We start from the raw sequence: 24,076 nt of genomic DNA on the forward strand, positions 1-24,076 counted from the left end.
GTGGGCTCGTTTCCCTGGGCCTTAAAACAGCAAAGGTGGCACGGCCCTGTCACGCTGATGGTAAAAACACAGCCTTTTCCATGGTGCCGCAATCCCACCCACAATCGATGAGTTGGAGGCCCCCGGGAGAATCAGTGGGGGCCAGCTCGCACTGGTGCCGGCAACTGTCGGAGGAAGACGTGCGTGAAGAGGAATCCGCCGTCATCCGTTACTAGCAAGAACAGCGTGCTCTCCATGAGCTTGAGAGCGGTACCATCACCCAGGCCAGAGAGAGAGAGGGGTTTCTCGGCCCACTCTGCGTCAGAGAGGGAGTAGTGCCGAGCAGCAGCGCCTTGAGAACGGTGTATTTCCCTTGGGTGGGGGGATCCCATGCAAGGCCCACATGATGGTATTTTGTGTTGTGGGCTGAAACGCCATGAAGAGCAAACTGATTTTTGACGTGCATGAACCACGAAGGAGGGTCGTGAAGTCAAAAATCCAGCAGCTTACCCGCCACAGCAAAAGGTAAAACCTACACCTCTGCTATCACTTCTGACATAAATGAAGACAGAAGACTAAACAGCAGTGGTGTTTGTGTGGTTACTGAAGTTGGGCTAGCTGGTATATAATAAAGTGCTGTGTGGTGGCTAGCTATACAGCTATGGTTTGCATAATATAAACAGTGAAGCTGGAGGATGAACGCTAACTTTTTTCCACTTGATAAAAGTTAACGTGAGGGTTCCCGAAGGTTAGGGACAAATGCAAATGTCATCTCTTAAAGACTGTATATCCCACCTGCTGCGAATGTTTTAATGCAGTACAGTTGCTATTATTATCACATCCTATTTATGACAGTTAAAATAAATAACATTCATATAAGAAATAAAATTGTCTGTGTAAACTATATGTGGTGTACTACTGTACTTTAATGTCAGTCATAAGGGTGGTACTTCAAGAGACAGTTTATGAGGTGGTACTCATTGTGAAAAGTTTGAGAACCACTGTTGTAGAGGATAAATCTAAATTTCAAATATATGAAAACTCTCCACACCTGAATCATCTACAGGTGCATAGAGGGAAATAAAACCTTTTTCAGAATAAGAGTATAACCTATGCACATTTATCATTATTTTTTACCATTACAAAGTTTCTCTGTGCCTGACAAAGGTCAAAAAGATGCTGTAACTGAATAAAATAATGGTAAACCTGACAGTGTTCAGAGGTTATACTCATATTTTCTACAGAGGATAGTTTCAGTTGTGGATCATTTGTTATTTCTGATGTAATGTGGTCCATCGTGTGAATGACTTCTTTATATGGGTTTCCCCCCCTTATTCCTTCAGTTTTATTAAAATATTTACATTTTAAAATGATTTTTTTTTTCCAAAAACATTAATGAAAGTGTGTTTTTGTTTTTCTTTCTGTCAGGATGTGTCCTGTAACTGAAAATAGGACTGCGTCCTTAAAGCGCACCAAGTCATTACAAGAGCTTATAAATTTTGACAGAGGACAAGGTCCTGCTACTGCAGAAAGGTAATGTGTGTCTAAATGTTGTTCCTGACTCGGTGTTTGTGAAAAAATTCTTTCTCACACATATGGGCTCAAAATGTGGTCATAAATATTTTGTACTTGTAAAAAAGATTTGTATGTGTAAAAAAGATTTGTGTGTGCGTAAAAAAGATTTGTATGTGTAAAAAGAATTTGCGTGTGCGTAAAAAAGATTTGTATGTGTAAAAAAGATTTGTGTGCGTAAAAAAGATTTGTATGTGTAAAAAAGATTTGTGTGTGCAAAAAAGATTTGTGTGTGCGTAAAAAAGATTTGTGTGTGGACTTAGAAAAAAACCCCTGCAAGTTACAAGTACGGATTTTTGACCCTATTTTTCTTCCCTTCATCTGATTGGTCAATGTCATGTCAATCACAAATGTAACAATCCAATCAGAGAACAGATGGGTTTGGCTGTCGAGGGGCGCTTTTTTTGAACTGCAGGTCTTTGAAGGGAATAAATGCCCTTTTACATGCCAACCCAGCGTTTTCCTTCATCACCACGAAGGAAAACAGTCTGTGGTCGTCCGAGTTTGGTGATTTTTGTGTCAGAGGTCTACGTGTTTAATACAGGGACTTCCACAGCCTTTTCAACAGCGCTGCGGACCGCGGGGTGGGGGCGGGCAGTGTTTTGGAAATGACAGTCTTCATTACAAAGCTTTCTTCGTTATGAATTAGCATACATGTTTTTATTGAACATTTGAAGAACTAGCAAAAAAAAAAAAACTCTTGTAGAGGACATAAAGTCAGAGATAGAAAAGACAAGGAGCAGGTGCATCTAGTACAGGTAGAGCTGCTGCAAAAACCCACAGAGCCCAGCAGCCAGCGTAACAAATTCTGGATCCTTTGCTTTTAGTTAGCAGTTAGCATTAGCAGTTAGCATTAGCAGCGTATCCTGCATCCGATGTGAAAGGACTTTTATGCTGCGCACTGTGACTCACAGCAATGGTCCTGGGTCAGCCCTGACTTTGTGTTAAACTAATCCTAAAGTAATAATGTTATTTCTAACCACTGATATACCACAACTTTTTCCTTTCAACAGCTACTGAAAGTTAGGGGACCTAGCTGCTATCGGATATTTATATAGCGATCCTCCAGCTTCAAACGGTATCACCCTTCAAGGACCTGCAGTTCAAAAAAGCTCCCCTCCGACAGCCTAACCCATCTGTTCTCTGATTGGATTGTTACATTTGTGATTGACATGACATTGACCAATCAGATGAAGGGTAGAAAAATGGGGTCAAAAATCCGTACTTGTAACTTGCAGGGGTTTTTTTTCTAAGTCCACACACAAATCTTTTTTACACATACAAATCTTTTTTACGCACACACAAATTCTTTTTACACATACAAATCTTTTTTACACATACAAATCTTTTTTACGCACACACAAATTCTTTTTACACATACAAATCTTTTTTACGCACACACAAATCTTTTTTACACATACAAATCTTTTTTACAAGTACAAAATATTTATGACCACATTTTGAGCCCATACACACACTCCTGTGTTCGTATGTGAAGCTCAGCTGTTGTTTGGCCTGTAGCTTACTATGATTGGTTCTCTCCAGTTTCCAGCTGACTGCAGAGCCTTTCTGCCAGTGTTGCCAAGTTAGCGACTTTGTCGCTATATTTAGCGGGTTTTCAGACCCCCCTTAGTGACTTTTTTTCTAAAAAGCGACTAGCGACAAATCTGGCGACTTTTTCTGGTGTTACTGGAGACTTATTTATGACGACTTTTTGACGTGAAAGCGCGTATTGCTCTTACTCTCAACAAGCAGCGGTTGCTGCCGTTGGCACCTTGCCCGTACCAAAGCGCTCACAGGCGGAGGATAGTCTTCATGCAGCTGCTATCAGTGTAGGAGATGTTCACCCCAATGCGTCGAAACTGCAAATGAATCGCACATGAGCGAAGTCGCTGCTCCCGCACTGTCTGTAACGCAATCAGTTCTTCTTTCACTGTTATGCTGTTTTGTGGATCTCAAGGTTTAAAACTACTCATAAACACACACACAAAGTAACTCCAAAAGAGCGCCTATTTTGGGTCACTTTTGCCGGTCCAAGCCCGGATAAAGGAGCAGGGTTGGAATTGTGACATTAAAAAAAACAATAATTGCTACAAGAAATTTAATTTGTAGTTCTAGATAAATTCTAACTGCATTTAGGACGTTTTTTACTCACTTTATGTCTCTTCCACAATGTTATTTCTCTCTCCAACAGCGTAGGTTACCATACATTAGCATGACCAATTATGCAAATTGCGCGATGATGTCATTTAGCGACTTCTAGCAACTTTTAGGACAGCCAATAGTGATTTTCCTTACTGAGGAGTTGGCAACACTGCTTTCTGCTCTTATTGAAGAAAATATAAAACTATTCCAAGGAACCATCAACGACTCATCCAGGAGGTCAAAGAAGACTCCAGAACTACATCTGTAGACCTGTAGACATCACTTGGCTCAGTTAATTCAATTTCATACAGCGCTAAGTCAGAACAACAGTTGCCTCAAGGGGCTTTATATAGTAAGATAGACCCTACAATAGGGTTAAGGTCAAAAGTCATGATTCAACAATAAGAAAGAGACTGGGCAAAAATGAATAGTTCAAGGAGGAAAGGTTCGTGTCACATCTGCCAAGAAACATAGATTTTCCTGGGGTTTCTCAGAAATATTCTATGGACTGACGAGACAAAAGTGGAACTTTCTGGAAAGTTTGAGTCCCGTTACATTTGGCATCAAAATAATGACATTTCAGAAAGTGAACATCGCAGCAGCAGTCAGACACAGTGGTGGTAGTGTGGATGGTCTGGGCTGCTCTGTTATAACTGATGAAACCATGAATTCTGCTCTCTACCAGAAAACCCTGAAGGAGAATGTCCACACATCTGATTATGTCCTGAAGCTCAAAAGCACTCGGGCAGCAGCACAGTGATACAAAACACAGCAGCTATTCACCTCTGAATGACATATAAAAATAAAATGAAGGTTTTGGCACGACCTAATTAAAATCAGTACTTCAGATTCAGACTCATTCAGATTGAGATGCTTTGGCCTCCCATGTAGGTGAAAAATTCAAAAGACACTTTTGGACTTCAGAGCAGCCAATGCAGAGCAAGCTGTTAAACTTTAGATGGCAATCCTGATGAATGAAACCTTAGCTTGATGCGTCTAACCTCTCCTGTTAAATGAATCCACTCGTCCAAACAAACAGTTCCATGAGATAATTTGGTAAACTTCACCATAACTCTTTACTTTGTCACCAAGATTTTCAAAGCGTCGTGGAAGTTTTACGTTTCACATTGAACTCTTTAATATCGATCAGAGGGATGTGGGAAAAGTAAATCCATGCTGAATCAGGATCCCTGTGCACACTGACTTTCAGTTCGTTCTCCTTGGCTTCTGTTTCCAGAGTACAGAACATCAAGGATTAGGAACAGATTTGTTCACTCAGATGAACAAGTCATAGCTGTGTCACTTCTGAGTTACATGATGCTCCAAATTAAAAATATTATTTTGCTTTTATTATTTTGTACTAACCATATCTTTTGTCTGTTGTGTGGATATTAAGAGTCTGCATGTGAGGATGGATGACAAAAGACTGTAGATTAATAAAAAACAAAACAAAAAAAAAATCTTTGTGTTTGTCCAGCTGTTCTTCCTGTTAACACTCCATCATCTCAAATCTCCAGGGACAGGTTTCGTCTTTTGGACCAAGGAAACTTTGAGCCTGCCAGATCAGATGTCTCCAAAAGGAAACCTGTGAATGTTGCCGCATTTCTGGTACGCACTCTTAAGATACATCACAGCATTGTAAGATGAAGAAAGATCTACCCTTAGGCCCCCTCCTCGATTCGGAGATGGTTGTTTCCTTTTCATGTAAAGGGCCTCCTTGACTCCACGCTCAAACCAGCGATCTACTCAGATCGACACGCCACAACTTGAATAAGATTGGCTGGTTTTGTATTGCAATCCAGTACCTCCTAATGTGCATGATTGTCACAGCAATGCTACTGTGTGCCCCGTGATGTAATTAGTATGTGACACAAATGCTACAACAAAGGTGGACGTTGAGGCAAGAATATATCTGATGCTTGGTCTGTGACTTTCGTCAGACTAGGGGAACAGGGCCTTGTTTTTGCAGCCATTTCCCTCATTCACGGATTTCAGAAATTGGCAGTTTTAATTTTCTTGAGATGCTCTTATGACTCGTTGAGTGACACCAATCAGTGGCATGCAGTCTCACGATGTCACATTTTAGTATCGTTCAGATTGGTTTGAACGCCGGCAGAGGAGCTCCTTTTTTACTAATGGAAAAGGGGCTCAAGTGACAGCCTAGGCCAAAAGCGGGAGGTAGTGAGCCGGTTGAGAATGATCATTAAGCATTTTGGGGTTTTAATTTTACTAGTTTTTGAGATATTAATGTTCAATCATGGCCTAAGATTTCAATTTGTGAAACAATGTCTGAAAGTGGGTCGGCAAACAAATATCTTCAAGAAAAAAAAACAATATGTAGAGTACACCCCTCACATTTTTGTAAATATTTTATTACATCTTTTAGTAGGACAACATTGAAGACATGACTCTTTGATACAATGTAAGGTAGTCAGTCTACAGCTTGTTTAACAGTGTAAATTTGCTGTTATCTCAAAATAACTCAACATACGGCCATTATTGCCTAAACCGCTGGCAACAAAAGTGAGTACACCCCTAAGTAAAAATGTCTAAACTGAGCCCAATTGGCCATTTTCCCTCCCTGGTGTCATGTGACTCGTTAGTGTTACAAGGTCTCAGGTGCAAATGGGGAAACAGATGTGTTTGAATTTGGTGTTATTGCTCTCACACCCTCTCATGCTGGTCACTGAAAGTTTAACATGGCAAAGAATTCTCTGAGGGTTTGAAAATAAGAATTGTTGCTCTACATAAAGATGGCCTAGGATATAAAAATAATGCCAACACCCTGAAACTGAGCTGCAGCACAGCGGTCAAAACCATACAGCGGTTTAACAGGACAGGTTCCACTCAGAACAAACCTTGCCATGGTCAACCAAAGAAGTTGAGTGCACGTGCTCAGCGTCATATCCAGAGGTTGTCTTTTGAAAATAGATGTATAAATGCTGCCAGCATTGCTGCAGTGGCTGAAGGTGTGGAGGTTGAGCCTGTCAGTGCTCAGACCATACGCAGCACACTGCATCAAATGGCTGTTGTCCTAGAAGGAAGCCTCTTCTAAAGATAATCCACAAGAAAGCCCGCAAACAGTTTGCTGAAGACAAGCAGACTAAGGACATGGATTACCTGTGGTCTGATGAGACCAAGGCAAACTTATTTGGCTCAGTTGGTGTCAGGGGTTTGTGGAGGCAACCAGGTGAAGAGTACAAAGGTAAGTGTTTCTTGCCTACAGTCAAGCATGGTGTTTGGGATGACATTGTTTGGGGCTGCATGAGTGCTGCTGGCACTGGGGGGCTACAGTTAATTGAGGGAACCCTGAATGCCAACATGTACTGTGCCATACTTAAGTAAAGTAGAGCATGATCCCCCTCCCTTCAGAAACTGGGCCACTGGACAGTATTCCAACATGATAACAACCCCAACATTTTCACTTAAGGGTGTACTCACATTTGTTGCCAGCGGTTTAGATGTTAATGGCTGTATGAGTTATTTTAAGGGGACAGCAAATTTACACTGTTATACAAGCTGTACACCAACTGCTTCACATTGTATCAAAGTGTCATATCTTCTCTTAGAGTGTTAACTTGTTGACTCTTGGTGGCGCTGTCACTTGGTGTTCGCTTGCTCTGTGGTAGAGTATCACTTCCTCTTCCTGCTCAAACACAGTGGTGTTTCTGAGTAGCTTATCTGCTTAGCAATCTAATTTAAAACTTTTAAATACATTCTGTTTTCATAGTATAATCTTCACGTGCTTCATCTGAAGCACACTTTCTCTGTACTCACTACCTAATTTATAGCCAAAGTATTCACTCACTGTCTCTGTACTGTTTCGCTAGCTTAGCTCGTAGCCGACTCGTTAGCACCATGGCTACTTCACCTGTCCCTCCTGCACTTTCCTGCTCATTGTGTCAGATGTTTAGCTACTCCTCGGCCTCCTTTGGCAGTAATGATACCTGTAACAAATGTAGCATATTTGCAGCTCTGGAGGCCAGGATTACTGAATTGGAGACTCTGCTTCGCACCCTTCATTCACCCGTAGCTAGCCAGGCCCCTGTAGCTGGTGCAGCCAAAGATAGCGTAGGCCCCGCTAGCTGTTCCCCGGCAGACCCCAAGCAGCTGGGGAAGGAGGACGGCTGGGTGATGGTGAGGAGGAAGCATAGTCCTAAACAGAAGCCCCAGGTACACCATCAACCTGTTCATGTGTCGAACCATTTTTCCCCACTCGGTGACACACCCGCTGGGGGTCAAACTCTGGTAATTGGTGATTCTGTTCTCAGATATGTGAAGCTAGAGACACCGGCAACCATAGTCAATTGTCTTCCAGGGGCCAGAGCAGGCGACGTTGAGGGAAATTTAAAACGTAAATTCAGTAAAATCATAATTCATGTCGGCAGTAATGACACCCGGTTCCGCCAATCGGAGGTCACTAAAATCAATATTGAATTGGTGTGTAATTTTGCCAAAACAATGTCGGACTCTGTAGTTTTCTCTGGTCTCCCTCCCCAGTCAGACCAGGAGTGACATGTTTAGCCGCATGTTCTCCTTAAATTGCTGGCTGTCTGAGTGGTGTCCCAGAAACGATGTGGGCTTCATAGATAATTGGCAAACCTTCTGGAGGAAACCTGGTCTTGTTAGGAGAGACGGCATCCATCCCACTTTGGATGGAGCAGCTCTCATTTCTAGAAATATGGACAAATTTATTAAACCCCCCAAAATATGACTATCCAGAGTTGGGACCAGGAAGCAGAGTTGCAGTCTTACACGCCTCTCTGCAGCTTCTCTCCTCCTGCTGCCCCCCCAAAAACCCATCTCCATTGAGACTGTGTCAGCTCCCAAACAGACAAAAAACAACTAAAAACCAGCAATAAACAACTTAAACATAAAAAATCACAAAGAAAGAACAATACAGTATCCACATCTGAACCAAAGAGTAAAACAGTGAAATGTGGATTATTAAATATTAGGTCTCTCTCCTCCAAGTCTCTGTTAGTACATGACTTAATAATTGATCAACAAATCGATTTACTCTGCCTTACAGAAACCTGGTTGCAGCCGCATGATTATGTTAGTTTAAATGAATCAACACCCCCGAGTCATTCTAACTACCAGAAATCTTGAAGCACAGGCCGAGGGGGCGGTGTGGCAGCAATTTTTCACACCAGCCTATTAATTAACGAAAGACCAAGACAGACTTTTAATTAATTTGAAAGCCTGATGCTTAACCTTGTCCACCCCAGCTGTAAAACTCAGAAACCAGTCTTACTTGTTATCATCTATCGTCCACCTGGGCCTTACACAGACTTTCTGTCTGATTTCTCAGACTTTTTATCTGATTTAGTGCTCACCTCAGATAAAATAATTATTGTGGGTGATTTTAACATCCATGTAGATGCTAAAAGTGACAGCCTCAACATGGCATTTAGTCTGTTATTAGACTCAATTGGCTTCTCTCAAAATGTAAAAGAACCCACCCACCACTTTAATCACACTCTAGATCTTGTTTTAACATATGGCATAGAAACTGAACATTTAACAGTGTTTCCTGAAAACCCTCTCCTGTCTGATCATTTCCTGATAACATTTACATTTACAATAATTGATTACACAGCGGTGGCGAGTAGACTTTATCACAGTAGATGTATTTCTGAAAGTGCTGTAACTAAGTTTAAGAATATAATCCACCCACTGTTATCATCTTCAATGGCCTGTACCAACATAGAGCAGAGCAGCTATCTGAATGCTACTCCAACAGAGGTCGATTATCTTGTTAATAATTTCACCTCCTCACTACGTATGACTCTGGATACTGTAGCTCCTGTGAAAACTAAGGTCTCAAATCAGAAGTACCTGACCCCGTGGTACAATTGTCAAACACGTAGCCTAAAGCAGATGACTCGTAAGCTGGAGAGGGAATGGCGTGTCACAAATTTAGAGGATCATCATTTAGCCTGGAGAAATAGTTTGCTGCTTTATAAGAAAGCCCTCCGCAAAGCCAGAACATCTTACTATTCATCACTGATTGAAGTAAATAAGAACAACCCCAGGTTTCTCTTCAGCACTGTAGCCAGGCTGACAAAAAGTCAGAGCTCTTTTGAGCCAACAATCCCTTTAACGTTAACTAGTAATGACTTCATGAACTTCTTCACAAATAAAATTCTTATCATTAGAGAAAAAATTACCAGTAATCATCCCACAGATGTAATATTATCTACAGCTACTCTTAGTACCATTGATGTTAAGTTAGACTCTTTTTCTCCAATTGATCTTTCTGAGTTAACTTCAATAATTACTTCCTCCAAACCATCAACGTGTCTTTTAGACCCCATTCCTACAAAACTGCTCAAAGAAGTCCTGCCATTAATTAATTCTTCGATCTTAAATATGATCTCTAATAATTGGCTATGTACCACAGGCCTTCAAGCTGGCTGTAGTTAAACCTTTACTCAAAAAGCCATCTCTAGACCCAGCAGTCTTAACTAATTTATAGGCTAATCTCCAACCTTCCTTTCATATCAAAAATCCTTGAAAGAGTAGTTGTCAAACAGCTAACAGATCATCTGCAGGGGAATGGCTTATTTGAATAATTTCAGTCAGGTTTCAGAGCTCAGCACAGCACAGAAACAGCTTTAGTGAAGGTTACAAATGATCTTCTTATGGCCTCTGACAGTGGACTCATCTCTGTGCTTGTCCTGCTAGACCTTAGTGCAGCGTTCGATACTGTCGACCATAATATCCTATTAGAGCGATTAGAACATGCTGTAGGTATTACAGGTACTGCACTGCAGTGGTTTGTATCATATCTATCTAATAGACTCCAATGTGTACATGTAAATGGAGAGTCCTCTTCACACACTAAGGTCAATTATGATGTTCCACAGGGTTCGGTGCTAGGACCAATTCTGTTTACATTATACATGCTTCCCCTAGGCAGTATCATTAGAAGACATAACTTAAATTTTTACAGCAATGCAGATGACACGCAGCTAGGGCTGCCACAAACGATTATTTTGATAGTCGACTAGTCACCGATTATTTTTGCGATTAGTCGACTAATCAGAGCATGCATCCATTGGACGTAAAACGTACAGCTTATTGCACCAGCAGCATCTGCTCTTATATAACTATCATTAGCTTACAGCTTTAAGTGTTTAAGGTATGTGCTAACTAAAAATAAAGGCAAGATGATAGTTTATTAAATTTTAATGAAATTTACAGATTGTTTCGGTGAAGTTTAACTCCTTGCTATCTAAACTATAACGGGACACTGGAATATATTCTCGAGCATCTCACACTTCTGATAATCAGTTGTCTGCTTGACGTTTATTCAGCTGTGTTAAAAACTATAACTTTAATCTCAGCCAAACCGATTTACTCAGGAATAAATAAAATACTAAAAAAGAGCCAAACAATAACATTTTAAAGTTATCTAAGTGACTTGTATATGTTTAACCTGAATAGCGAAAGACGGCGGTGGGTTTGAAAACGATTTGACCGGAGTCCGGGGTTCTCACCGGCTTTAGTGAGCTTTGCCCCCGGCTAGCTATCGAGCTAGTGGGTAACAGACGTCTCCGAAAACGTCGGAGCGCTTTTGAAAATATGTGGTGTCTTGATAAACTGAGCAGATATTTGAGGTTTGCACAGTTACATTCTCGCCTAAAAATATGTTAAACGTTTATTTTGTGACCCAGAAAGAATAATAAGAGTAATACTAAAACTAACTAGCTGCTGCCATTGTTGGAAACTGAGCTGGGCTGCGCTTTGAATTCTGGGACAGAGCTACTTCTTCTTCGGGGTTTAATGTCAGCTGGCATCCTTGTACATGCAGTGCTGCCATCTTCTGTTTCAGTCCGTTATTACACTCTTAAATCCCACTACTCATTCCTGCGTCTTTTGGGATCTTACAAAGCTTCAAACGACGCGTCGACTATTAAATCAGTCGTCGACGATTTTGATAGTCAACATAATCGTGACTAGTCGACTAATCGTGGCAGCCCTACACGCAGCTCTATCTATCTGTGAAGCCAGGTAATACACACCAATTAGTTAAATTGTAGGAATGTCTTAAAGACATAAAGACCTGGATGGCCGCTAACTTTCTGCTTCTTAATTCAGATATAACTGAGGTTATTGTACTTGGCCCTGAAAATCTTAGAAATATGGTATCTAACCAGATTCTTACTGTGGATGGCATTACCTTGGCCTCCAGTAACGCTGTGAGGAATCTTGGAGTCATTTTTGACCAGGACATGTCCTTCAACGCACATATTAAACAAATATCTAAGACTGCTTTCTTCCATTTGCGCAACACCTCTAAAGTTAGAAATATCCTGTCTCAGAGTGACGCTGAAAAACTAGTTCATGCATTTATTACTTCCAGGCTGGACTACTTTAATTCATTATTATCAGGATGTCCTAAAAACTCCCTGAAAAGCCTTCAGCTAATCCAAAATGCTGCAGCAAGAGTCCTGACAGGGACTAGAAAGAGAGAGCATATTTCTCCTGTTTTGGCTTCCCTTCATTGGCTTCCTGTTAAATCCAGAATTGAATTCAAAATCCTGCTCCTCACATACAAGGTCTTAAATAATCAGGCCCCATCTTATCTTAATGACCTTGTAGTACCATATCACCCTATTAGAGCACTTCGCTCTCGCACTGCAGGCTTACTTGTTGTTCCTAGAGTATTTAAAAGTAGAATGGGAGGCTGAGCCTTCAGTTTTCAGGCCCCTCTTCTATGGAACCAGCTTCCAGTTTGGATTCGGGAGACAGACACTATCTCTACTTTCAAGATTAGACTTAAAACTTTCCTTTTTGCTAAAGCATATAGTTAGGGCTTGACCAGGTGACCCTGAATCCTCCCTTAGTTATGCTGCAATAGACGTAGGCTGCCGGGGATTCCCATGATGCATTGAGTTTTTCCTTTCCAGTCACCTTTCTCACTCAGTATGTGTTAATAGACCTCTCTGCATTGAATCATACCTGTTATTAACCTCTGTCTGTCTTCCACAGCATGTCTTTTATCCTGTTTTCCTTCTCTCACCCCAACCGGTCGCAGCAGATAGCCGCCCCTCCCTGAGCCTGGTTCTGCCGAAGGTTTCTTCCTGTTAAAAGGGAGTTTTTCCTTCCCACTGTCGCCAAAGTGCTTGCTCATATAATTGTTGGGTTTTTCTCTGTACCTATGAAGCGCCTTGAGGCGACTTTTGTTGTGATTTGACGCTATATAAATAAAATTGAATTGAATTGTCCCATGTAAAGATATAACAAAATATTTACAAAAATTTGAGGGGTATACTCACTTTTGTGTGTATGTAGGAACAGCTACGATACAACTAGGATCCTCAAGCTCCCAGGCCTCTGGTAGACAACCCAAATCGCCACCAAAAATTGTAGTGGCCCCTTTTCTCTGTCTTCAGGTAATTCTGATAATTCTGATGAAAGTCTCCAGTGTTCTCAGCCTCACATGTCATCAAGCAGAGTATCAGATAGGAAATGAATGCTGTCCGAAGTGCCTTGCAGGTAAGAACCAACTGAATGACGAATGCATGTGTTTTCTAAGCACGCAACTTAGACACAATAAAAAAAAAGCAAGCTTGAAATGAATTTGTTGCTTTTGATTTCATCAGGGAGTCGAGTGAAAATGCACTGTAATGAGTATAGAAGTACGTCATGTCTGCCATGCATGGATGGAACCTTCACTGATCAACCTAATGGCCTGGAGCGATGTATTCCCTGTACAAACTGTGACTCAGGTAGATTAATTTCACTGGGCTTTAACTATGTTTTATGTTATAGTAGTTTAAAATCAAATTAAAACATTAAGGGAGGTCTTTCTCCATGATTTCTTTAATTTAAGATGATCATGTTTTCACATTTCGTAAAGACGACATAATGACCAAATTTATTTTCAGCAAAAAAACAATAAACTCTGAGCTCCAGTGTCTCTTCACAAACACATGAAACATGTTGAGTATGTTCTTTTTATGTTGGTAGCTCTTGGTCTGAGGGTAAACAAGCAGTGTACAACAACATCAGATACAGTCTGTGAACCACTGGAGGGATTCCACTGTGTTTCTTTTGTAAGACTCAGCTGTGACATAGCGCAGAAACACAAACGCTGTAAACCAGGACAGTACATCAGTCAGAAAGGTAGGTTTGTGTTTTATAGAATATTGTTATTATCATTGTAACGCAGAATTTGTACAGCAAAATTAAGTCTAAAGTCAACAGTGCAAACATCAGTCGCCATATAAAAACATCACCATTGGGGTAAGTGCTATTGGGCAGTAGTGACTGAGTCTGGTACAGACTGGTTTCTCAGACAGAGGATATAGAGACTGGTTGAAAATCCCAGCTGGTCTGTGCAGTCCTTCAGCACAGGTCCAGGACCACCATTGGGTCCTGCAGATTTTCTCCCATTTATTTATAACTTAACTGTTGTTACGGTCCAGATGACCCTCGATCCTTCTCCTGTAGCCCACCTTAGATGAGACCTTTCTTCAGGTTGACTTGGACCATGCTGAGGAGACCTGTATTATCAGACCTGAAGATGGTGTCCTTTCTTTCAGGAGGTGCAGGATCTCCCTGCACCTCAAAGGCTTCTGATTTCTTTATTTAACATAAGACAGCGTCAGTGAAAGTTCCCATGTCTGACAGTATCCCAGTTAGTTCTGTTGAAGCAGTCATCCAGCTGTTGAGAGGCTCCATCAGACCAGCTTTTAATGGTTCTGCTGGAGATGAGAGCTGTTCTCCTCAGACGGTGTAAACAGGGATGTGTGGTCAGACAGGCCCAGGCGGTCTAGCCGTATAACCTAGCTTGATGTTCGAGTAGCTCTAGTCCATTGTGTTTGCTGCTGTGGTTGTTAATGACAGTCTTCCTCCCCTGCTCTTACCAGAGTCACTGGTTCATGTCACTGTGTGGCAATGGGGAGATATAGAGTTTAAGTTCAACTTTTCAAGTTTTACTTCTGTATGGTTCCCTATAATTTGTAGATTCTTAAAAAATAAAATTAAAAAAATCTTTGCAGATTAGATGAAGATATTTTATATAATTTTATGACATGAAGATGTCAAACTGTACCAGTTTTTTTTTTTAATTTAGTACACTGAGCAGCCCAGAGGCCTGTTGGACGAGGACCTGTGGTACAACAGAGAGATGTTTGGACTCAGTGTGAGAGATATCACAGAGAGTGAAGTTCAGATAAACATGAAAATACCAGCAAGTCCAGATGTTCTTGATTGAGTCTTTGTGTTGCTGTTAGTTTGCACAGCAAAGCTTCTTGGTGTGTTTGAGGACAGAATTCCACACTGATCCACACATGTAGTTGTTGTTTTCATCAGGAACCGCCTCCACAGACACTGAGTGCTCTGACTGCAGCAGTGGAACATTTTCTAATGGAACATTTCACTCCTGTCAGCCACACACACAGTAAGTGAAGCTTCAGAGACACATGTGCAACATCTGTACATGTCCCCTAACAGTGTCTCTCTGTCCTTCCAGATGTCACCTATTCAACCTTCAGCTGGTAACAGCAGGCACATCTGCAGCTGACGCTCAGTGTGGAGAACGCAGTTTTAATGTGGGAGCAGCTGTTGGTGGAGCTGTGGGTGTTTTAATTGTAATTACTGGAGGAGGGGGATTATTATTATGGCACTTAAAAAAGAGGGCTCCGTCTAACAGGTGAGGATGACAGAACAATGGAAATGTTTAATTTACTGCATCATCATGTTTTCTGACACTGATATAATTTTCACTGCTTTGGTTACAGACCACCAATCAAAGAACAAGGTATGTTTGTGTCTCTTTCTCCATGTTCACTGCATCACATTGATTTATATAATAAGGTTTTTTTTGTTTTTAAATTTCATTAAAAAAGGCACAGATGGGGAGCGTTTAGCGATGGCATCATCAGAAGGTAGGACAGTGAGCTGTTCACTGACTGAGCTGCACTGATGTCTCTACAGATGTACCAGAGTGTGTTTATTAAACAGAAGCCTTTTCATGTGTCTCCCACAAATGTGCAGGTGATAAAAGAGCAAATGCAGACCATAATGAAGGAATCCCTTAGTGAGCCATCTACTTCTTTCTGTGCTGTTTCATGTGTTGTGGAGAAAAAAGTGATCCAGCTACCTCATAAAACACTGTAGCAGACTTGCATCACATCCTCCCTCCACCACCAGTCCACCAATACTATGATGATCTTTTATGGGGCCATCTTAACAGATATAAAACACATAAACAATTACAAGAACTTATGTACTGGTCTGAAATGAGTCTGAATGTGTACAACGCAGTTGTACAAACTGTAGAGATTACCTGGAAAGCTCCAACAAACTTTGTTCAGCAGGCCTGCAGAAGTCCTAGGAGAAAACCTCATGGGACCCCTTACCTACAGTGTCGGTGGAAACCTGTATTTAATAGTCTTAACAGGCTGGAGGGGACTGTTATCGCTTTATAAAGTGTCAGCAGAAACCAAAGCTCACATCCTAACCAGAGAAATACTCCCCTGCTGGGTTATACCAGCTTACATCCTCTTAGACCGGGACCAACTGTTCAAATCCTCGGAGTCTAAAGAATCCTGCAGACTGTGGAATCTTCAGCTGAATCCTCCATGTCATCCTGAAACCAAACTGACTGAAAGGTAAGTAAATATGTGATTTTTACGTGTGTGATGTGAGCAGGAGGTGAAGCTGCTGTTGTACAAGATATGAAGTTTAGATGTTGTTGTTCCACTCTGTGTGTTTCTGTATTGTTGATATTTAATGTTTTACTTTCTAAAGTCAGACAGCAAATAAAATGACAGTTACAGTTCAGTATGCAGTGATTTCACACACAGGATGAGTGTTTGTGTTGTGAGTCAGTAAAAGTCTAAAAACAGTGTTCAGCTGCTCTGATGGAAGATGGCTTTAAAATGGACTTTCATTATATACAGGACACACATGGACAAGATGGAGTCCATCAGTATTGTGTGCTTGTTTTTATGCAGCTCACATCAAATTCTAACTAAATGTTTCCTTCTTATTGTTCCAGTGTTGTTCCTCTGGGGTCAGATCTTCATGAAGCAGTCAGGTTCTTTGTGAGTCTATTCTGTGCAGCAGCAGAGAGAAAGAGCAGCAGACAGGAGAGACGATACTGGAGCTGTTATCATCAGTGTGCACATATCAAACATTCCCTGTTTATGAGATATACATGGGATATTATTATAGGAAATATCAGTGACTTCCTGCTGGATCTGTACTCTGATGTGAAGGACTGTGAAACTAAAACAGGCTTGAGTGTCCTTTCATCATTACAGTCAGTTTTACAATCAGCTCCTGCAGTCTGGTTCATAAAGCTCTCAGAGAGAAAGACCTCCATCCTCCTGGAAGTGCTGAAACTCCAACCAGAGAAGAAACAAGTGGAGCTGAAACTTTGCATGAGACATGGAAGAAAAACACAAAACTGGATCTGCTGATAGCTTCATCATTCCCTGCAGTTCAGATCCTGCACTTCTTACAGTGACACCTTTACCTAAAAACACTCAATAATAACAAAATGTTTTTTATGCTTCTTATTAAAACCTGACTTGATTACAAAGACTTGATCAGGTCTGAACCTTTCCCCTTAACCAGCAGCAGCAGTGCTGTGATTTCTGAGAAATATAAAAACTGTTGCAATTTTAAAACTTTACTACTTTACTTCTGTCAGTCTGTCCCAGGGCAGCTGTGGCTACAACTGTAGCTTGCCTCCACCAGTGTGTGAATGTGTGTGTGTGAATGGGTGGATGACTGGGTGTGTAAAGCGCTTTGGGGTCCCTAGGCGGGACTAGTAAAAGCACTATACAAATACAGGCCATTTACCATTTACTTAACAACTTTGTGACTTGTAAATGTTTAGGTTTAATAAATAATTGTGTATCTCCTCCTGTATTACTGATCGCTATATACATATACAGTATACATATATACTGCTTGCCTCCTCCCAGACTGAGACGTGACTTCCTGGAAAAAATTGCTGAACTTTTCTCCAAAATGACAACATTTGACTGCATTTAGGTGATTTTAACACTCACACTGACAGTAGCAGCTCTGACAGCGGACAATTCACCACTTTATTAACATGTTTTAATTTTAAGCAGCATGTGACAGAACCCAGCCAAACAACAGGTCACAGCCTCGATCTGATTGTTTCCAGAGGCCTCAGTGTCCCACTTACAAATGTTTTACACGTCTCGCATCATTATTTCATATTTTCAGAAATGTTCTTCTTCTGTCAAAACAAATACAAACAGATTTATCAGTAAGAGTCATGTCAGTGCCAGCACAGCTAACACATTCACCTGTGAGTGTTCAGGTTTCATTAGCATTATTGTCTTTATATGATGAAATGATGGGCAACCGCTCCAATACAAGTTCTCTAATTATATTGTTATTATTTCCTATTTATTGTTGATATGTCGACATATTAATGTATGTAGAACAACAAAAGCAGCCTGGATGTGATTTATGAATAACTGATTTCTTTTTTTCTTTCTGACGAATGCGCCGTTTTTACTTTTGTTGCATGAACAAACTGGTTATGTGTTAGGTTAGTGTGAGCTTTGACTTCACTTCCATCCTGCGTGTGCTTTGGATGTATCTGAGCTGACAAAGGTCCAATCTTGCATGTCAGGACAGAAAGGATTCATTTACATACTTGGGTTTATTGAACAGTCACAGTTTGTGAAAGTGTTTCTCTCCTCAGTGTGGAGCAGACACAGTGGACAGGAATGCATCCAGCTGTGTTTCCTGCTTCCTCCAGTCTGGATCGTCCTGCAGTCACAGTGAAGGTGTTCAATCCACAGTCTGCAGCACAGAACTGAATGAAGCACAAGCTTGAAGAAATTCAATGAAGAGTTTATGTTTATAATGCTGTGAGTGTGAATGCTTGTCTGTCTGTGTGAGTTAACCCTGTAACAGACTGCCAACCTGTCCACGTGTTACTCCACAGAGTAACTCTGGTGGACAGAGCAGAGTGGATGGGTTAGTCTGTTTTTCATCTTGTCGTGATCAAAACGATGTACCATTAAACATGAATGTGTTTACTGTGTATACTCTGTACAGTAGAGCAGAGGCCTGGCAAAGACTCCTGGTGATGTCTGAAATATGAAGAAGGGGAGGGACGCCAAGCTTTACTTATAACTATATTTTAAAACGGTTCACAGTTTCCCTGCTGATCAGGACCTCCTCCATGTCCACTCATACTATTCCAGTGTTATTAAGTGATAGTTCAGCTGGTGACTGATGCTTGTTGTGCACTATCTGGATAGATTTTATTTACAATGGCTACGCCCACCAAAGGGCATTTTATGTCAATTAACAGAAACCTCGTATATAAAACTGCTCTGGAACAAGGTGGGAGCTCGGCACAGCGTTCACATCCCCAAAAAAGAGTGTTCAACAATGAGCAGTCCCTATTCACCGTTTCAGTTTAACTCCCGGGCCGGGGATTCTGGGAAGATGGCGGAGTGAGCGGTTCAACTTGAGTGGGCTCCGAGGCTTTTCCTGAAAAGAACCTCCTTTATGTCTTGACCGCAATCAAGTAAACTGGAATTAGAAGCAGACTAGTTATACTTCATCTCTAAAACTCAAAAACGTCCTCCCTGTGTTTCTCTCCGTCATTCTCAGCCACCTTCTCCGAAGCGGCGAAATGGCTAACATTAACAAAGATCATGGCTACCACCTAGCGGCTCTTCAACAGGCGTGCGACGAAGAAGATATTGAATGGATGGAACAGCAGCACGACTTATCACAAGACAGACCGCAAGCTGATCGTCACCACACACCAGTTAAAAGTCCAAATCCTAAAAAAATGAAGGCTAACGAATCGCAGACGCAAAACAAAGTTTCAAATACAGTTCTCCTCAATGCTATCCAAAAACTGGTATGTAAATTCGACACCCAAAGTGAACTTTTAAAGAATTATGAATTCCAGCTGCAAGAAAACACCGACGCTGTAAGAAAAGTAAAGGAGTCCGTGGATGCTAATACGGAAGCTGTTAGATCTGTGGTGGAAGATGTGAAACGTATTAAAACGCAGATGGCGACGCTGAAAAAAGAGAACGAGGCTCTTCGTGAAATTTGTCTGGAGCATGCTAGATACAAACGGAGATGGTCTTTGCTGCTAACTGGCATTCCTGAGAAGGAGGGGGAGAACACGAGAGAAGAAATAATCAGAATTCTGACCAAGATAATTCCTGCGAACGCTGAGCAGCTGTACAACACAGTGGATACAGTGCACCGGCTGGGTCAGAAGGGACGAGTTGGTGACAAACCCAGGCTGATTGTCATACAGTTTGCCATGAGAACTGTTCGAGACTTAGTGTGGAAGATGTCCAAGGAGGCGAAGTTCTGCAAGGAGATGAAGATTCGGTTTAGAGAGGACTTTTGTAAGGAAGACAGAGAAGCCCGCAAACGTCTGTGGCCGAGGGTGGAGGAGGCAAGGAGCAGAGGGCTCAAAGCTTTCCTGAAGGACGGATATGCTGTCATCGATGGTCGTCAAATCAAAGAATGAAAGAACTTTATAACGACCTAGATAAGAAGGTATAACTGTTCAACTAAATTTAAGCCGGTAACTTGCTCAATGGTCCCTGACTTTGACTGGGTTTATTAGTTAATAACCTGATGAGAAGCATGAACAGAGACTTTGCCTCCTCCTGTGTCTTATGTTTTACGGAGTCGTGGCTCAGTGAGGACATCCCGGACTGCGCGCTCAAGCTGGAGGGCTTTCATCTGCTGCGCGCGGACCGGCAGGCCGCTCTCTCCGGTAAAACCAAAGGTGGAGGTGTCTGCTTCTACATCAATAGTGGCTGGTGCACAGATGTAACAGTGATTGCTCAGCACTGCTCTCCCTCTCTGGAATATCTTTTTATTCACTGCAAACCGTTTTATTCTCCGCGGGAGTTTGCTTCATTCATCCTGGCCGCTGTTTACATCCCGCCAGACGCGGATGCGCAAGCAGCTCAGTGCGCACTCGCAGAGCAGATTCTCCACACGGAGCAGACATACCCGGACTCTCTCATCATTGCTCTTGGGGACTTTAACAAAGCCAATCTGAGCCATGAGCTTCCGAAATACAAGCAGTATATTAAATGCCCGACCAGAGAGGAGAGGACATTGGACCACTGCTACAGCACGATCAGCGGGGCCTATCGCGCAGTGCCGCGCGCTTCACTCGGACTTTCTGATCACGTCATGATCCACCTAATCCCCGCGTACAGACAGAGGCTGAAGCTCTCCAAACCTGTCGTGAGGACCAAAAAACTGTGGAGCAACGAGGCTGTGGAGGAGCTTCGCACGTGTTTGGAGACCACAGACTGGGACACAATGAAGGCTGCTTCTAACAGCTTGGACGAGTTTACGGACACTGTCACCTCCTATATCCACTTCTGTGAGGACAGCATTGTGCCATCACGCACCAGGGTGAGTTATAACAATGACAAACCCTGGTTTACTCCTAAACTCAAAAAGCTGTGGCTGGAAAAGAGTAAGGCGTTCAGAAGCGGAGACAGGGACTGCTACAGAGAGGCCAAGTACAGGTTCACTAAGGAAGTGGACATTGCCCAACATCAGCACTCTGAGAAGATGCAGCAGCAGATCTCAGAGAATGACTCGGCCTCTGTGTGGAAAGGTTTTAGGAATATCACAAACTACAAGCCTAAAACCCCCCACTCCACTGATGACTTGCTCTTAGCCAACACCCTTAACGACTTCTACTGTCGTTTTGACGAGCCATCAGGCAGCCTTCACACCTCCAACGACCCCAACAATAGAGGCACTTTGGACACTCATTCCCCCACCTCTCCCCCCTCCATAGAGCCATCACCACCTTCAAACTGTTCACCTGCAACACCCGCCCCCTCACCCCACACAAAAGAGGATTTCACACCACCTCCTCCGACCACAACTCTTCATATTCATGAAGCAGATGTGAGGAAGCAGTTTAGGAGTCTGAATGCTCGGAAAGCTCCCGGCCCAGACGGTGTGTCTCCTGCCACCCTCAGACACTGTGCAAACGAGCTGGCCCCAGTGTTTTCTGGCATCTTCAACTCCTCACTGCAGGCATGTCATGTGCCTGCCTGCTTCAAGTCCTCTACCATAATCCCTGTCCCCAAGAAACCTAGGATCACTGGACTAAATGACTACAGACCCGTGGCTCTGACATCTGTGGTCATGAAGTCATTTGAGCGCCTAGTTCTCTCCCATCTCAAGACCCTCACGGCCCCCCTCCTGGACCCCCTGCAGTTTGCATATAGAGCCAACAGGTCTGTAGACGACGCCATCAACATGGCCCTACACTTCATCCTGCAGCATCTGGACTCCCCAGGAACCTACGCCAGGATCCTGTTTGTGGACTTCAGCTCTGCCTTCAACACCATCCTTCCAGACCATCTCCGAGGCAAGCTTTCCCAGATGAATGTGCCTGATCCCATCTGCCGGTGGATCACTGACTTCCTGACGGACAGGAAGCAGCATGTGAGGCTGGGGAAGAATGTCTCGGACTCCCGGACCATCAGCACCGGCTCCCCTCAGGGCTGTGTTCTTTCTCCTCTGCTCTTCTCCCTGTACACCAACCACCAACTCCCTGTACACCAACCACCCACCAGTCTGTCAAGCTAATCAAGTTCGCAGATGACACCACCGTCATTGGGCTCATCTCTGACGGGGATGAGTCTGCCTACAGGAGGGAGGTTGAACGTCTGGTGTCTTGGTGCAGCCACAACAACCTGCTGCTGAATGCCCAGAAGACAGTGGAGATTATTGTGGACTTCAGGAAGCACACAGCCCCACTCCCCCCCATCATCCTGACTGACACCCCCATCACCTCTGTGGACTCATTCCGCTTCCTGGGTACCACCATCACCCAGGACCTGAAGTGGGAGCCCACCATCACCTCCGTCATCAAGAAAGCCCAGCAGAGGATGTAAATGGTAAATGGTAAATGGCCTGCATTTGTATAGCGCTTTTCTAGTCCATAGGACCCCAAAGCGCTTTACACTACATTCAGTCATCCACCCATTCACACACACATTCACACACTGGCGATAGCAAGCTACATTGTAGCCACAGCTGCCCTGGGGCGCACTGACAGAGGCGAGGCTGCCGGACACAGGCGCCACCGGGCCCTCTGACCACCACCAGTAGGCAAACACGGGGTTAGTATCTTGCCCAAGGATATTTGGCATGCAGCCAGGATGCAGCCTGGGATCGAACCACCGACCTTCTGATTAGTGGCTGACCTGCTCTGCCACCTGAGCTACAGCCACCCCATGTACTTCCTGAGGCAGCTGAAGAAATTCAACCTGCCAACACGGACGATGATGCAATTCTACACTGCAATCATCGAGTCCATCCTCACCTCCTCCATCACCGTGTGGTACGCTGGAGCCACTATCAGGGACAAACAGAGACTGCAGCGTGTTGTGCGCTCTGCTGAGAAGGTGATTGGCTGCAGACTCCCATCTCTGCAGGACCTGTACACCTCCAGGACACTGCGGCGTGCAGCCCGGATCTCAGCTGACCCTTCTCACCCTGGACACAGTCTGTTTGACCTGCTCCCCTCAGGCAGGAGGCTCCGGTCCATTCGCACCAGAACCTCTCGCCATAAGAACAGTTTCTTCCCCTCTGCTGTTGGACACATGAACAATAACCACATGACTGTCCCCGCCACTAACACATGACCCTACGCTGTGTCACTGCATCATTTCATGTCTGGCACTGATCACCACCTGCACTCATGTATATATCTTTCTACGTAGCAGTCATAATTCTTATTCTCATGTATATATGTTTGGCACTGATCACCACCTGCACTCATGTATATATCTTTCTACGTAGCACTCATAATTCTTATTCTCATGTATATATCTCATGTATATCTCATGCACATATCTTTCTTTCTACATGGCACTTTAATTCTTATTGTCTGCACTGAAGCACCGCAGCAATTTCCTAATGTTGTAAACCTCAACATCTGGCAATAAACCCATTCTGATTCTGATTCTAAAATGTTCCATTGCCCTACTCTAGTTATTACAGCACTTTCAAGCTATATTCAATGGTTCTTTCAATATTTTCTTTAAATGTTCGAGGTTTAAGAAGTAACATAAAGCGTAAAGCGATTTTTCTTTTTTGTAAGGAACAGCCTAACACGAATTGTTTTTTATTTCAAGAGACACACAGTAGTAAAGATGATCATATATTTTGGAGAAAGCAGTGGGGAAGCGGTGATATTTATTTATCTCATGGTACTTCTCATTCAGCAGGAGTGGCTATTTTTCTACATCGTTTTAATGGAAGAGTTATTGATCATAAAGGTGATGAGGAAGGTCATTGGTTAATGGTTAACATAGAGTTGGATGATACTAAGTACATT

General features: G+C 42.8%; 1 protein-coding gene across 4 annotated transcripts in view; it reads left to right on the forward strand.

The window, feature by feature from the left end:
• Positions 1–23,611, forward strand: part of LOC143412342 (uncharacterized) — a 34,097-nt gene extending 10,486 nt beyond the window's left edge. Inside the window, exons 3-13 of one of the 4 annotated variants that reach the window (XR_013095514.1) lie at positions 1,408–1,512; positions 5,214–5,304; positions 13,101–13,203; positions 13,311–13,436; positions 13,678–13,833; positions 15,025–15,112; positions 15,185–15,364; positions 15,453–15,472; positions 15,561–15,599; positions 15,709–16,325; positions 16,715–18,746. Coding sequence is in view for 3 of the 4 variants with exons in the window: in XM_076879879.1 (XP_076735994.1) it covers positions 20,326–22,320 (1,995 nt within the window). In the remaining variant the exon portion in view is untranslated. Of the gene's footprint in view, positions 1–1,407; positions 1,513–5,213; positions 5,305–13,100; positions 13,204–13,310; positions 13,437–13,677; positions 13,834–15,024; positions 15,113–15,184; positions 15,365–15,452; positions 15,473–15,560; positions 15,600–15,708; positions 16,326–16,714 lie in introns of those variants that run through there. The other 3 variants (XM_076879879.1, XM_076879880.1, XM_076879881.1) reach the window with 3 other exon arrangements.
• Positions 23,612–24,076: the final 465 nt, after the last annotated feature.

Source organism: Maylandia zebra, linkage group LG23 (assembly GCF_041146795.1).
Source record: "Maylandia zebra isolate NMK-2024a linkage group LG23, Mzebra_GT3a, whole genome shotgun sequence".
Classification (NCBI taxonomy): Eukaryota; Metazoa; Chordata; class Actinopteri; order Cichliformes; family Cichlidae; genus Maylandia; species Maylandia zebra.